Here is a 15,008-nt window from a genome sequence, read left to right on the forward strand (position 1 = left end):
GTAGTACGTACAGCTGGGCTTCCCTTCCACAAAGGAGCGGAGGTCTGTCGTCTTCTCAGTGCTCACCAGACAAACGTCAAACTTACCCGAGAAAAGTGTGGTTCTTCTTCTTCCCCTTCGCAGCTCATTGCAAAGAAACAGCGACAGATGAAGAATTGACAAGGGTCTACCACTATTCATTGGATTTTCGTGGTAACTGTCTCATGAGTGGTAGTTCTTTCCAGGAGTGTTTGTAGCTAAATCACTGTGCTGATTGCAAAATAAGAACAAAATGAACAAAAATTTAGCTCGAAGACATGTTTTATTTACCCGGGGGAAGGGGTGGGGGGTGATAACGTCTAGCAGGCATAATTGTCGTACTGATAGCCGGTAATACTTTTGAAAAAGTCACGCCACGCCACTGCCACAGTGGATGATCATCAATTTGACTCACTGACCATCTGGAAATGTGGATTTTATATCAAGAAGTTTTTTTTTATAGATGATCAATAAAAGCGGCAAGCCGATCTCGGTGGTGGAGAGGTTAGCACAGCGCGCTACGACGCCAGAGGCCCCGGTTCGAATCCCGGGCTGGACATGGGATGTTCTTTGTCGAGTCGTTAAGATAGGCTAATCGGGACTGAAATTACAGTTTAAAGTGGGTTCCGATCCACTATGTGCCTCCATCGTGTATCGAACCCGAGGTGTTCTTTGTGAGTGTGCCTTCATCACTCATCCTCATCTTTGCTATTAGCCAAAAGTGGCAGAAAAGCGAAGTAAATTAAAACCAAATCAATCAGTCAATAAAAATTGTCGCGTTTATAACGAGCAAGTCGCGGAACGAAAAGGCCACTTTTTCTCGAAATTTCGCGGACCACAGGTGAAGAACCACTGTACTAAGGTATTAAATAACGTTGCATATTTTAAAATAAGAATGATATGACATGATAAGTTTTGGTGACAGAAGTGATTTGATTTAATGTGATATAATAACTAACTAACTAACTCCCTAGCCTTCTTAAACCCGAAGGTTCATGGCTGCAGCAACACAGGCCTTCCATCTGTCCCTATCTTGAGCAAGTTCTATATACTCTTTTCCATCCCTACAGATTTCCTTTAGGTCCATCTCAACGTTGTCCCTCCATCTTCGTCTTGGTCTTCCTACAGGTATATTATTATGTGATATAATAGGAGACAAAAATATTAGCTACACACTTTCGCATTCGAAGCTGATGAAATCCAACTCAGACCGGAGGAAAAGACAACTACAAATTGCCACTCGCTCTCCTCGCCAAGTATTTCAACTCATAAACCTGGTGCGTCGTTTTAAGGCGAATAGCTCCGGCGTGGAGAAGGAAAAAAAAGTACAATTTCGAATAACTCCAGATTTAGAAATCGGCGGTGGCTGCTGCGTCCAGAGCAGGGGAACGGAGTGTGCTTTCTCAATTCTCTTCCAGATCACTACGACGTCCAGACCTGTGAAGCAACCGTTGGCGCCTAAATGTTTTACTTCACTGCTTCTCCTCCACACGAAAGCAGAATGGAAATTTTTTCACAAGACAGACTCCATAAAGAGAGTACGGGTGGAGAGCGGGAGGCGTTGCAGGAACCATTCCGTAGAGATGCACTTTCCCATTGTATTGCTCAATGCCAACCAGTCACTCGCTATGAGGCTATAATTCGACTCCGGGGTAAGGTTTCTTCATCCACGGCAATTCTTATTTTCCCCTTTTTATCGTCTCCATTAATTCTTTATGTACAATCACCGGCAATGAAAATGGGATACTCAGCTCCTGAAATACTCGTTCTTTGCAAGGCGTTATATGTGTTGCCTAAATCTACGGCGTTGATAAAAGTTGCCATTGAAAATTTGCTAATAAAAGCCAATCACAACCGTAGAGTTAGGCAACACACACATAACGCCTTGCAAGGAAGTGATCTGTGTGTCCCATTTTTTAGAGCAAAAATGAATAATAACCTACCATATCTTCGGGTCCACAGTTTCAACTAGCCAGTCAATATCTTCAGGACATGCTGCTTACTTGTGATGTGGATATTAAGTGTACGCTCCCTCACTGCATGATAGATGCTGAAATTGTAAAAATGTCAATTGTTAAAAAGATATTCTTCTTATAATTTCCTGAATTTCCGCAATACTACTATTTTGACTTGAAGGACAATTTAAAAATAAAACATCTGATTGTTTTTTTACTGTTCGGTTTAGAAGAAAGAGAGTGTTAGGAATTTATTTTATCGAATGGAAGTGATACATTCAAAATTATGAAAAAGTATTTTCTGAGTCATGTCAAAAATATGTCGTTTAAAGTCTTAAACATAGTATATTTACCTGAACAAGTTTTACTTTCTCTTTCATTAAAGCATACTTCTACAATTTTAACAAGCGTCTTTAGGTATTTCAAACCTACTTATTACATAACTTGTCTCCTTTAAGAGAATGAATTCATTCCCATTTTTAAAATCAATGATTAATCTAATTTGAAATATTTGAGCAACAGTTCATCCGTTTCTTATAACTCTACTTTGTTCATTTAATCAGAATATGGATTAGTCTAGTTAAATGAATTGTAGATATTTTACATATATACTGCTTCAAAGGAGACATATTCGACAAATGCTATTAATTCATATCTTCAAGTGGTCTCTTGATTTGAACATGCAACTAATATTTCCCACCCTCGTTAGATTTTAAATTTATATTACAAGACATGAAGTGGGTTATTGCCGGAATATTTATGTGACTAATTCACCCATGTTTTTATTGCTTTTTTAACTTGTTAAACATTGTATCATAAATATTTGATTTGCAAAATAACTGGCGCCCACTTATTGTTGTGGCATTGTGCAAGTAGTAGAGGTTATTCTGATTTTGCTTTCCTCCGTTGTTAATAGCTGTTCAGAGTATAACAGTTCTTGTCCAACGCAAATTCAACTCTATAGAACTGTAATTTTTCATTGCAGAAATTCCGTCAGTCAATAAACACAAAAATTGTAAAATCTTACCATGGAAGACAATAGTAAAAATTTAGGCCTCAGTCAAAACTAAAACATTTTATCCATAAATACATTTTTTATATCCACTATAATCATTCATATTGTCAAACAAGTAATCACGACCAAGATTCCTAGACCTATATATTGTGACCTATTTAAGTAACTTGTCTGATTGTTTTCACTTTTAAACGATGGCGGAGCCACTTTAGGATATACCACGGATCCCAATGAGATAAAACGGAATAATACGATACTTTGTCAAGTGTTATTATATTGCTGCATAATTTACATGTAGTATACTTAGAGACATCACAGAATAAGCGATGCCGTACCCCGTGGCGGAGTGGTTAGCACATCGCGTACGCCAGAGGTCCCGGGTTCGAATCCCGGCCTGGGCATGGATGTTTGTGAGTGTCTATTCATCAATTTCATCATGTCATCACTCATTTCCATCTTCGCAAATTAGCCAAAAGTGGCGAAAAAAAGCGAAGTAAATCAATCAATCAGAATAAGCGACGTGCCCGTTTGCGAACGGCAGAAAGAATATTCTCTTCTTGTTGTCCGAGGAAAACAAATTTGTTATCATGCAGAACAATCTTACATTTAAAAGAGACCTGAAAGAAATGCACGAACGACCTGCTTTTCTTTATTGTTTTTTCCCCCACCATGAAGCTCACCGCCCCCTAAAGCAACAAAAAAATTGTCAAAACATTTGTCCCCGATTTTATAGCAACTCTTGAAACTTGCTTGGGTTTTAACGACAACGCACACACTTACACACAAAGCCTGTGTTCTTTACCCCTTTTACTTTTTGCCGCTGTTTACAGCATTGATAATGCGCTCTGCTAACAAGTATTTGTAGAGCAAGAAACCTGGCGGGACCACTTGAGAAGCGACTAATGGAGGACGTTTTGCTCTTTTCAGTTTGTGAAGCAGCCAGTGCTGGACACTTACACGGCCTTCATCAACAACTGGAAAAACGCAAAGGAAGCCATCAAGTCCACTTGCCAGGCCAAACCTGCCTTTGCCAGGTTCCTTGAGGTAAGCTTACTTTCGTTGACAACGTTGTTTTTCATACAGCGTGATTCTTTTACCTGAAGATGTATATTTTTGTCTTCGAGGAGAAACAAATGAAGCGTGTCATTCTCTTCTTAGCGACGGTGCAAAGAAAAAAAAACAGGAGGGAGAAGAGAGAACCGTCATATCGTAGTGTGAGAACCAGACAGACGTAACTCCAATTTATTAAAGTTACGGGAGAGAGGAAATAAGGCATTCTTAGGAATACGTCTAACTCTTAGAAACGATCAGTAACTAAATATCAGAGGTGGAGATACGTCGATCTGATTCCAAATAGTGTCAGAGGAGATACTTCAAACAAAAGCGAAAACCGCATTTGTGGAGTTAGGTTCCTCTGGTTCTCGTGCGACGATATTTAATACACTCTCAAATACCATACAGAAATGCATATTTGGGATAAAAAGCACGTGTTTACTGGGTGAGGGAAGTATGGGTCGTCCGATCTCCTGCTTCCTCTGTCACCTCCACTGCCTGTTATCAGGCACGTATCTAGAAATATATTTGGGGGGGGGTCCGATCCGAGTATCTTAATAATAATAATATTTACATTAAAATAATTATATTAAATTAAAATAATATTAATATGTAAATTAATTGATATCGTATATTATTATTGCATGAATTATAGGTGTATATAGACTGTTTAAGAATAGAGCTATAACCGCACATATTCATTACGTGTAGTTAATATCGTCAAATTTGTATAAAAACGACTGCCTGCCAAGGAAAGTTACGTCAAATAGATGAAGAATTGAATATTTATTCAATAACAAAAAATGATGTTAGATCCAGTTGACGAAAAGTAAAGTTCCCAATTAATAATTTATATATATTATTATAAGTAGCAGCATGCATAAACCTTCTTTGGTACTGTCATTCAAAGTCGTACATTCCAAATCTATATACTTTCGGAGGTAATAAATAGTTATAAAAAATGCTAAATAAGTATATTTTCATTATTTAAAATTTAGTACGTGTTAAGTATTTCGGGGGGGTGGTGCGGACCCCCTGGACCCCCTAAATACGTCCTTGTCTGGGGCGGCAAGCTGGCTGATCAGACCCGACACCAGGCAAAGGTCGTCGCCGCCTTGTAATCAAGGGGTCCCGGGTTCGATTCTCGATGGAGGCACATAGTGGTTCGGATTCCACTTTAAACTGTAGGTCCAGTCCCGATCAGCCTTACTGTGCATAAAGTGGACTTAAAACAACAAATCAATCAATCAGCAAAGGTGGCGCGGAGTGAAGAACAGTAGCAGCTGTGGTGCCATGACAGGGTTGCTACTCTAGGACCATGATAAAATTCAAGTATAATTCCCGGTTTTCAAGGCGAACTTTCCAAAAATTCAAGCAGATGTTTTCTCTATATCAACCTTACGTATTACCGCCTCTCAACATCCACACACAAATATATTAATAATATAAAGGATCTATGTGATTCTAACATCCAAAAATTCTAATTCAATTAAACGGTATACGTAATGTAATTAAAATATTTAATTTAAGGTGCTGAGTTTCTACTTACAATCAGAGGCGCAACCACGAATTTTTGTCTGGGCGTGGGGGTGGGGGTAAGTGCCAGGATAAACGTAATAATACCACTAATATTATTATTATTATTATTATTATTATTGATTTGTTTTATTTTACTTCGATATTTGTGCCACTTTTGGCTAGTTTGCGAAGATGGGGATGAGTGATATGATGAAATTGATGAATGGGCACTCACAAACATCCATGCTCAAACCGGGATTTGAGCCCGGGGACCAACATTGTTATTATTTTTATTATTAGTAGTAGTACAAAGACGTTATTATCCTCATAAATTATGCAAAAAGGGAATAGAAGTTGGTGCTAAAGCATTTGTGTTCGAACAAACGGTTTGAATTATTTTTTCAACATGTTCAATTTCACATTAATAATAGAAAACAAGCACACAAACTATTTTTGAGACAGAAAATGATTGATAAATGCATTCCAAATATAATTATTTTTTACATTAACATGTATAACTTTCATGCAAGATATACGTTTCACATATGTGCAACATGGAGCGACGTGGACACTAAATTGTGTACGTATTCAAAGTTTCTTTATTACATATTATTTAAATACATTACATAACCAATTCATCCATCTCACAATAAACCAACAGCAAAAATTACATAAACTGTCTCTGAAATGTGCACGTTCCCTTTCCTCAAAATAATTGTTCATGAATTTAAAACAAAATCAAAGACAAGTCTTAGTTCTCAGTCTGATAATTTACAATAGGTACAATGCATTACGAAGAACAATGAAATCAGGCGAGCGAAGCGAGTAAGAAAATTTTTGGATCAAATTGAAATCAAAGTTGATTAAATAGGGCGCAAATATTTTCACGGGACGGCAATGCATTCTCTCATTTACAACTTTTGGCCCTCTCCCATGGTGTGGTGGTAACATCGTCGCCTTGTGATCAAGGGGTCCGTCGCCTTGTGATCAAGGGGTCCCGGGTTCTATACCCGGTGGAGGCACATGGCACAGTGGTTCGGATACAACTTTAAACTGTACGTCCAGTCCAGATTAGCCTTGCTGTGCATAAGGTGGACTTAAAACCACAAATCAATCATTCAACTTTACAATTTTTTTCACTTAGATCGTTCGGCGTTCAGGGCCGACTCCCGCCGCCCTGTAGCTACTACGGTTATAAACTTGATAAGACTAAGAAAAGCACGAATTGCGAGTGACACGAGGAAGAAAATTTTACGAATATATATATATATATATATATATATATATATATTTTGCATAAAATGTGAAGTTGTGGGTGGTAATTGCCCCCTGCAGGTACACTTGGCCGTCAATGTTTGTCCTCCTTGCCTCCTAGAACTCATTTCCGTTCAAGGTTGGGGGCAATGCGCCCTCCCCCTCCCCCCCTGTTTTTGCGCCACTGTTTACAATGCCACAATCAGACTCGAAAACTCAACTTTGAAAAACTTGCCTCAGGGCATTTATAAATATATGTATAATTTGAATAGGATTTGGATTAATAAAAGTTGTTATTTTTCACGTCTACGGAGAAAAATCGAAGTAGAATTCACGCAATTCCCGGAATTCCCGGTGAGTAGCCACCCTGCATGATATATTATAAATATTGTCCTCCGTTTGCAAATAATAAGTCTAGTGTAAATTTTCAACCGTTCCTTAATAGTCAAATCAAATTTATAGTTCTTCTTTTAATTAATGATTTTGTTAATGATGTTGTGATATGGACGGAACAATACGATTTTCTACACAAACTCCATATCTCTGCAAGGAATATTCTCAAATGTAAAGGGGAGGAATTATTTACACCATGAAAATATAGTCCTAATATTTAATAGCTTATTCATCCCGGAAAACTTCGAATTATAATTGACTTTTGTTTTGTCACTGTTATTTTAATAATATTTGGAAAACAACAATCAATTTGAATGTGATTTTAACAATAATAGAATGAACCAAATGAAGAACTACATTTATTTTTTCAATCAATATTCTTATTTACATTTTATTTTGTTATCAATCGTACCTAATAAGGTTTTCTTTAATAAACAGCAACTACGTATCAGTATCTGTATATCAGTTTTCTTTTCTTACACAAAAATTACGATTATATTCACGTTCCTTCTTTGTGCAGGAGATAATATATATTTTTATCGTAGACGCATAAACATTGATGTATACAGTGACGTGCACTGAGGAGTAGCTAGTCTAGCAGAGATAGATCAATCAATCTCACATCTCGAATTATATTCAAATCACAATATTTATTGTCTTGTTAAAGCCACCACAGCTCATACGCAACACTTTCTTTTCCACGCGCTTCTCGTCCATCGGTGTTCTCCGCGGGCAAAGCTGGCTGGATACCCTAGCTCGCTCTTCTTCCGCCAGACTAGTTTCCAGGTAGAAACGGCCGGCCCAAGGAAAAGGAAGATTTCTACCTCTACCTCTCTTGTCCCCTCGCCCCCCGCTGCAATGGTTGAAAGCCCAGGCTTTCAGGTCCCCCAGTCTATCTCCTATAGGACAGATAGGGGATTGGTTTCTCATAGATTTTTTGAAAATCCTGTAAAGAACTCAGGGTAAAATTTTCTGCAGTACTTATGTTCTTTGTATTTACACAACCTTTTACACGCTGTACAATATGTGCGTATGTATAATATGGAATATAGTTTTATTATTTATGAAATGGGAACGTGTTATGTGCAGACAATGATGTTATGCTTTCTTTCTTTTTTTCTTTTACAAATATGGAATATATAATGATTAAATTACAAATATATGCTCAGGCTCTATCTGACTCTCGTTTTAGTAGTGTTTTATTTAAATATACTACTCTTGGTCTCTAACAGTCATAAATACGGATGTATTTATTTGGGCAAGATAACGCGTGTTCATATTGTTGTTGGTTTGGTTTATTTTACTTCGCTTTTCTGCCACATTTGGTTATCGTGAAAATGAGGATTGAGTGATAATATGATGAAATTGGTTAAGGGACCTCATATGAACAATCCAGGCCAGGATTCGAACCCGTGATGAGTGCACATACAAAAAAGTGTGTTGTGTTTTGTTACCTGTCACCAAATCAACCAAGCGTGGGGGACTGGTTATCATAGCGCGCTACGACACCAGGATTTCCGGGTTCGAACCCCGACCCAGGCATGGGCGTTCCCTGTGCTCGTCCCTTCATCAATTTCATCGTATCTTCGCAATTAACCAAATGTGACAAAAAAGCGACGCTAAGTAACAAAAATGAAATCAAATCATTGATTGATTGCTCAATTTGGTTCATTTTAATTCGCTTTTCCGCCACCTTTGGTACAACAAAATAGATGAAGGAACACACACAAAGAACACAAATGGCCAATCCGAGATTCGAACCCAGGATCTCTGGCTTACAGTCAAATGAAATAGTTTTTTACTTTCGAATGTGGGTGGGGGTTACGTCTACTTTTTTCTGGTACTCATTCATAATTTTGCAATCTTTTCCTGTTATTGACATTCTTCTTTTTTGTAGGAATACTGGCCCTAAAGGGAGGAGGGGTGTGACCCACACCAACCCCCCCCCTTGAGCTCGCCACTGACTGCTACCCCAAGTGTCGACGTCACCGCACGTCACTGGATGTATACATTATAATGCCAATTATATGTCAACATTTACGTATTTAAATAACTTTAGATCTTACAGATGATACATATTCGCCGAAAGCTAGGTGATGAAATTGTGAACAAGCCTTAGGATCACATTTGCTGGATCAGGGAGACTGGTTAATAAAATATTTGGGTGTTGAGTGGGTAATAATGCATATTTTAAATGTTTCATTGCCGCTGGGGTATAGGGGTGGACTCCTAATGGAATCCTGAGAAACATCTTCCTTTCGAATTAATAGCCGTCTTCTCTTCGAATAAACGTCCATGGGAAGAGATGATTACATGTTACAGAGGAATTACGGTATTTTATTTTAATTAGCACAAGATTATGATGGACAAGGTCAGCCAGTTTTGAAATTACCAGTAACACAAGCATAGACAAGTTTTGTAATATATTACATGTCATCCATGAACGTCGTCTAGTTTGCTGTAAGTGTCCCGTGAAATCCATATTCTGCATCGAGGAACAATTTGTTTGATGTGTAACACTTTATTTGCTAAGACACTAAGACACGATTTTCTTTTTCTAGCATGGTAAAACAGCTAATTATGTTTTCAGGCTTTGATCATATAAGGCATGCTGCTATTATCAGCTTTTTGGGAGGCAGGGTAATGACCTACCGCTTTTTTTTTCAGACTTAAGAGTATGTCCTGACATGAATTAATATGCTATTACATGCGTGAGTGTAGGAAGTATGGAGGAAAGCTGTGGCGTATTTAAGGGGAGACTGGGGCTTTAAACCCCACGAAGTCTACTCGAAGAAAAAATATGTAATGTGAGTTTAGCGAATTGAAATAGAACACCAACGAATCAGTTGACAAACTCTGCACCAGCAACACTTCCATTCTTTAAGAAACGTAAATTGCAAGGCGAAAGAGCGATTGATAATTTGACTGGCAATTAGTACCCGTCCCACTGTACAACTGCAACGACATTGTAGACATTTCGGACCAAAGACATCTACACATTTGTACCATTTAAAAAATCTAATATTTAGTTTTTAAGCCAATTGCAGTGTTTTCTTACTTTTTAATAATATGATAAAAAAAATAATAATCAGTTCCACAATAGTCAGATTCCAGATAGTCAGAACTCAGAAACATTTTGCACTACTCGTATTATCCATTAAATTGGTCTCTAAAATTTACTCATTAACTGTTAAAGAACTACGTGTAATTATCGGGAAATGTTTAATGGTCATTTTTTAAATATTTTCGTCATTGTTTTTATAAGTTTTAGGTCATAAATGCATTTTTATTTGACATTTTTTATAGCAATTTTTAGGTCATTCTTATATCCTTGGGGAGACTCTTCTTCTCGATCCACCAGACCGGCACAACTGTTTTTCTATATTTTCGAATTTCTTACATTTCATACATTGAGAGGCATAATTATTCGAGTTTGTTATTAACTTTATACACATTGTTCAAGAAAAATCTTTGAAAGTGAGAGGGGAAGTTTTCGTCATGAAGTTTATGTTGTGTGACCTCTCGCATAAAAAAATCTAATTTTGGTAATTTTAACAGCTCATGGATTGAGTGTAAGAATCATAGGTGTAACTTGGCAGGGGCAAGGGAGCACTTACCCTCCCTTCAAACATTGAAAGTTTATTAAAATTTACAATTTAATGGTACCTCGGACCTGAAAAGCAAAGCAATGAGTAATTTTTATGATTTCGCAAACTTAATAGTTATTTAGCAAAATAGTCCTTCCCCCCCCCCCCCAAGTTAGGTTCCAAATTACGCCCATGGTTAGGACATGATAACGAAATTCTGACCTGGTTTCTGCATTTCATACTTCATTTTTCGCAGACCTTGAAATGGATGTTGTTATGCTTTGGGAATAGCCGAGGGGTGCTCCTATGTTTAACATGGTGACATTGCGAGCCTGTCTGCCCACGCCTGGCTACGCCAATGGTTATCAAATGTGAAAATAATAAGCTTTGTGCTTCTTTTCTAATTTTGTTGTTATTGCCGAGTTTGTTTTTAAGTCCATTTTTTGCACAGAAAGGCTAATCGGGACTAGACCTACAATTTAAAGTGGGGTCAGAACCGCCACATGCCTCCACCAGGTATCAAACCCGGGACCCCATCAGTTCAAGGCGACGACGCTTTTCTAATTTGAAAAAAAAAAAACGCTGCCAATTTTTTGGAGGGGGGCTGATGGATTTAACCCCGCCTCCCCTAGTTGGTTCGAACCCTGAATATATGGATATGGTCAGTAGTTTTTAGCAATTTTTTGTTTCTAAACTTACAGCCAGTTCTACGCGTTGGTAAAAGTTGCCATTGACCGTACAGTTAGGAAACACACATAACGCCTCGCAGGGAAACGAGCATTTTAGGATATACGTGTCCAATTTTTATTGCCGGTGACTGTACCTAGAAACAAACATGTAGAAGCGAAAAGGTAAAAGGTAAAGTGATCCCCTGTGCTATGCACCACGCCATGAAGGTGTATAGGGGTATGGGATTAGGGCCGCACACTTTCTTAGCAAACAAGTATAATATAATAGCACAGGTTTTACCACAAGAGAGTGCTTGAAGAGACACACACACGTGCGTTTCTCGTTCAATAAACCCTGTTTCAGTAGCTGTCGTTCAAAGACAGAAACTCCTGTATGCATGCTTCTCTACCAATGTGTGGGTGTCCCACTTGCACGTCTGTTTCTCTATAATAATGGCAGGTCACAGCTGCCGTTAACAAGCTATCCTAGATCATCTTTCCACTAAAAGTGTCTGCTTATTATTTTACTTGCTTTCAAGAAGCCTATTCGCAGAAAACTGCTTTCAAAATTCCGTGAAGTTTTCATGAGTAAATTTTGAGCACGTTGTCCATAACGTAGAAGATTTGCTAACTTATAAGTTTGATTCAAAATCTAATTTGTATAATACAGTACAGAGGCGTGGCGTGGCGTGCATTCAGCCGGTGTTATCGCAGGTAACAGCAAAATGTAAAGAATTAAAAAGTTGTTTCAATAAAATGACAACATTGTTAAATACGTTAATGAACACCGTTGCCGTCGAATAGATATTGCCTTGGACATGTTTTCTGCAGCTGACAGAAGCGAAGAGGGAGGCCGTTCCTCTACCCTGAAGAGGCAACAAGGGAGAAGAGAGCACCAATCAAGAAAAGAGCGGGGAAGGACTTTGGGGCAACAGTGTGCTATGGGGTTATTCATATGCCTGTTAAGGGGCCCTGTTGCCGTTCAGACCTACCGGGTCAGCCAGTGTTGTCAAATCGGATTAGCAGAAAAGAGCTAAATCCCGCCTAAAATAGGAATACCATTTCTGTGAAGCAACTAGAGGTAGACTGCAGAACTACAACTGAGACCAGTTAGGCAATAGACGAAAATATAGTTCCTTGGTGTAATTCGTGATTTGGACAAACCTTGTTCCAAAATACTAAGTTGCCAACAGTAGTACGTACAGCTGGGCTTCCCTTCCACAAAGGAGCGGAGGTCTGTCGTCTTCTCAGTGCTCACCAGACAAACGTCAAACTGACCCGAGAAAAGTGTGATTCTTCTTCTTCCCCTTCGCACCTCATTGCAAAGAATTAGAGACAGATGAAGAATTGACAAGGGTCTACCACTATTCATTGGATTTTCGTGGTAACTGTCTCATGAGTGGTAGTTCTTTCTAGGAGTGTTTGTGGTTAAATCACTGTGCTGATTGCAAAACAAGGACGAAATGAACAAATATCTAGCTCGAAGACATGTTTTCTTTACCGGGGGGGGGGGGGGTGATAACGTCTAGCAGGCATAATTTTCGTACTGATAGCCGGTAACACCTTTAAAAAAGTCACGCCACGCCACTGATACAGTACTTGGAAGTTAGGAATTAGTAGTAACACGGTTTTGTAATTTTCGTCGCGTTTCTGACACTTTTGAGTGATCGCAACGATTAGGATGACCGATGATAAGATGAAATTAATGAAGGGACACTCAAAATAACACCCACACGTAGGCAGAGACTCGAACCTGGGAAATTTGGTGGCAAGATCGAAAGTCGACCAATTAAAGTCAAGAAGAAATGTTATATTATTCAGAATGTGTTGAACTCAAGGCTAAAAATTGTATGCATGCATGTAAAGCAACTGTGGCATTTAACTTGAGAGGGTCACGCCTGTTCTAGATGCTATCAAAAATGACAGAAGGGCTGTGCCACTATAATTACCTTTTTTTTCAGGCCACTGCACGGGAACATAAAGGAAAGTTGGACATTGATTCACTTCTCATCATGCCAGTGCAGCGGGTTCCTCGTTATGAATTACTCATTAAGGTAATGTATTTTAGATAGCCTAACATGCTTGTCATTGTTCCTTTGGTAGTCTGCAAAAGGATATTACTGAAGAATTTTTTCTTACGTTGCTCAAAATGTTGTCTGTTTGTTGGAATATAGGGGTCATAACTTTTCAGAATACTTATGTCATCTTCTTTGGAGGGAATGTACCCCCATACCCACTGCTAAATCCACCACACACCCTCTCAGGGTATCTACCAGTCATGAAAGTCAAGAAAATGTAAAGAAATCAACAAGTAGGTCAATAAGTTAATAAAATCTCAAGAAATTATAATTGTGGCCAATAATTTTTGCTATCAGAATAACTGATTTTAATTGATTTAGTTTATGTTACTTTACTTTTCTTCCCCCTTGGCTAATTGCGGATATGAGGATGAAGGAACAATCACAAATATATAGGGACAATAACACAACCCCACACAAGATTATACTGGCTGTGAATCCAGATGCCGCAGCTTCTCTAGTCCGCCACATGCAGTTCAGGATGCATTAATAGATGAATCAAGTCTAATTTTCTTGTAAATACAGCTTCAGTTTTAATCTTAACTGGCCTTTTGGTAGGTGGTTTTCATTAAATAAATATTTATTTTCTTAACTGCAAATTTCCAACTTTACCTAAGTAGAAGTCGTATAAATAAAGGTTAAGTAAAACGAAAAAGAGATCAAGAAAGACATGAAAAAGTCAAGAATCTTGGATTTGTTATTTTGGAAGACACCTTGCCTCTGATTGTGGAGGAGACAAAAGCTTAGATGAAAGTTCAGTCGGGATGGGGGGGGGGGGTTATATTCCATCTCACTGTTTTACAAATTCTGTATTGATGCTTATAAAACAGCAGTGGAGTTTGTCCGGACTCCCCTGAAAATATAATTCACTTAGTGTAATTTTAGGCGTAACTATATACATGTCATACCTGTGATGTGGAAATAGAACTCATATTTATTCCAACAAATGCTAATTTACTCCAACCCTATTTTTTACTCGAACAGATGCTGCTCAAACATACCGAAAGATCTCATCCGGACCATCAACTCCTGATAAAAGCAGAAAAGGAAATCCATGACTTGGTTGTGAAAATCAACTGTACCGAGCAAGAAGCTTTACAATATGAACAACAGCAACAGACGTTGAAGGAACTGGAGTCTGTCATAGAAGGTTTGATCAACTTGACATCTCCGGAAAGGAACTTCATTCGACATGATCTTGTCACCATGGCCAGTGGGCAGGGCACGCGAAAGGAAAGATGTTTGTTTCTCTTCTCTGACCTGCTTGTTATAACCAGTATCAAGAGGAAAAGTGGAACAATACGTAAGCCCTCCACGTACGTAGAAGTGTAGATGATATAAATGTAAATTTGTATACATTTACAAACTTTCCTCAATCTTTTCACAGAACATTTTTTACTTTTTATGATTCCAGATTCTAGATATGTATGTAAAAATATTCGATTGTTGGGTTTCATTAAAAATAACTG

The 15,008-nt window shown here is 38.3% G+C and overlaps 2 protein-coding genes across 2 annotated transcripts in view; one reads left to right on the forward strand and one right to left on the reverse strand.

Moving 5' to 3' along the window:
• The window catches only part of LOC145985415 (ATP-dependent DNA helicase Q5-like), a 360,878-nt gene that overhangs the window by 315,860 nt on the left and 30,010 nt on the right, over positions 1–15,008 (reverse strand). Inside the window, exon 3 of the mRNA XM_083119414.1 lies at positions 1,962–2,068. The gene's annotated coding sequence lies outside the window, so the exon portion shown is untranslated. The remainder of the gene's footprint in view (positions 1–1,961; positions 2,069–15,008) is intronic.
• Positions 1–15,008, forward strand: part of LOC145985414 (uncharacterized) — a 254,264-nt gene that overhangs the window by 187,427 nt on the left and 51,829 nt on the right. The window contains exons 5-7 of the mRNA XM_083119412.1: positions 3,916–4,032; positions 13,423–13,515; positions 14,524–14,855. Of these exons, the coding sequence (XP_082975538.1) occupies positions 3,916–4,032; positions 13,423–13,515; positions 14,524–14,855 (542 nt within the window). The remainder of the gene's footprint in view (positions 1–3,915; positions 4,033–13,422; positions 13,516–14,523; positions 14,856–15,008) is intronic.

The sequence above is a fragment of the Lepisma saccharinum genome, chromosome 3 (genome assembly GCF_977018435.1).
Source record: "Lepisma saccharinum chromosome 3, izLepSacc3.1, whole genome shotgun sequence".
NCBI classification, from domain to species: domain Eukaryota; kingdom Metazoa; phylum Arthropoda; class Insecta; order Zygentoma; family Lepismatidae; genus Lepisma; species Lepisma saccharinum.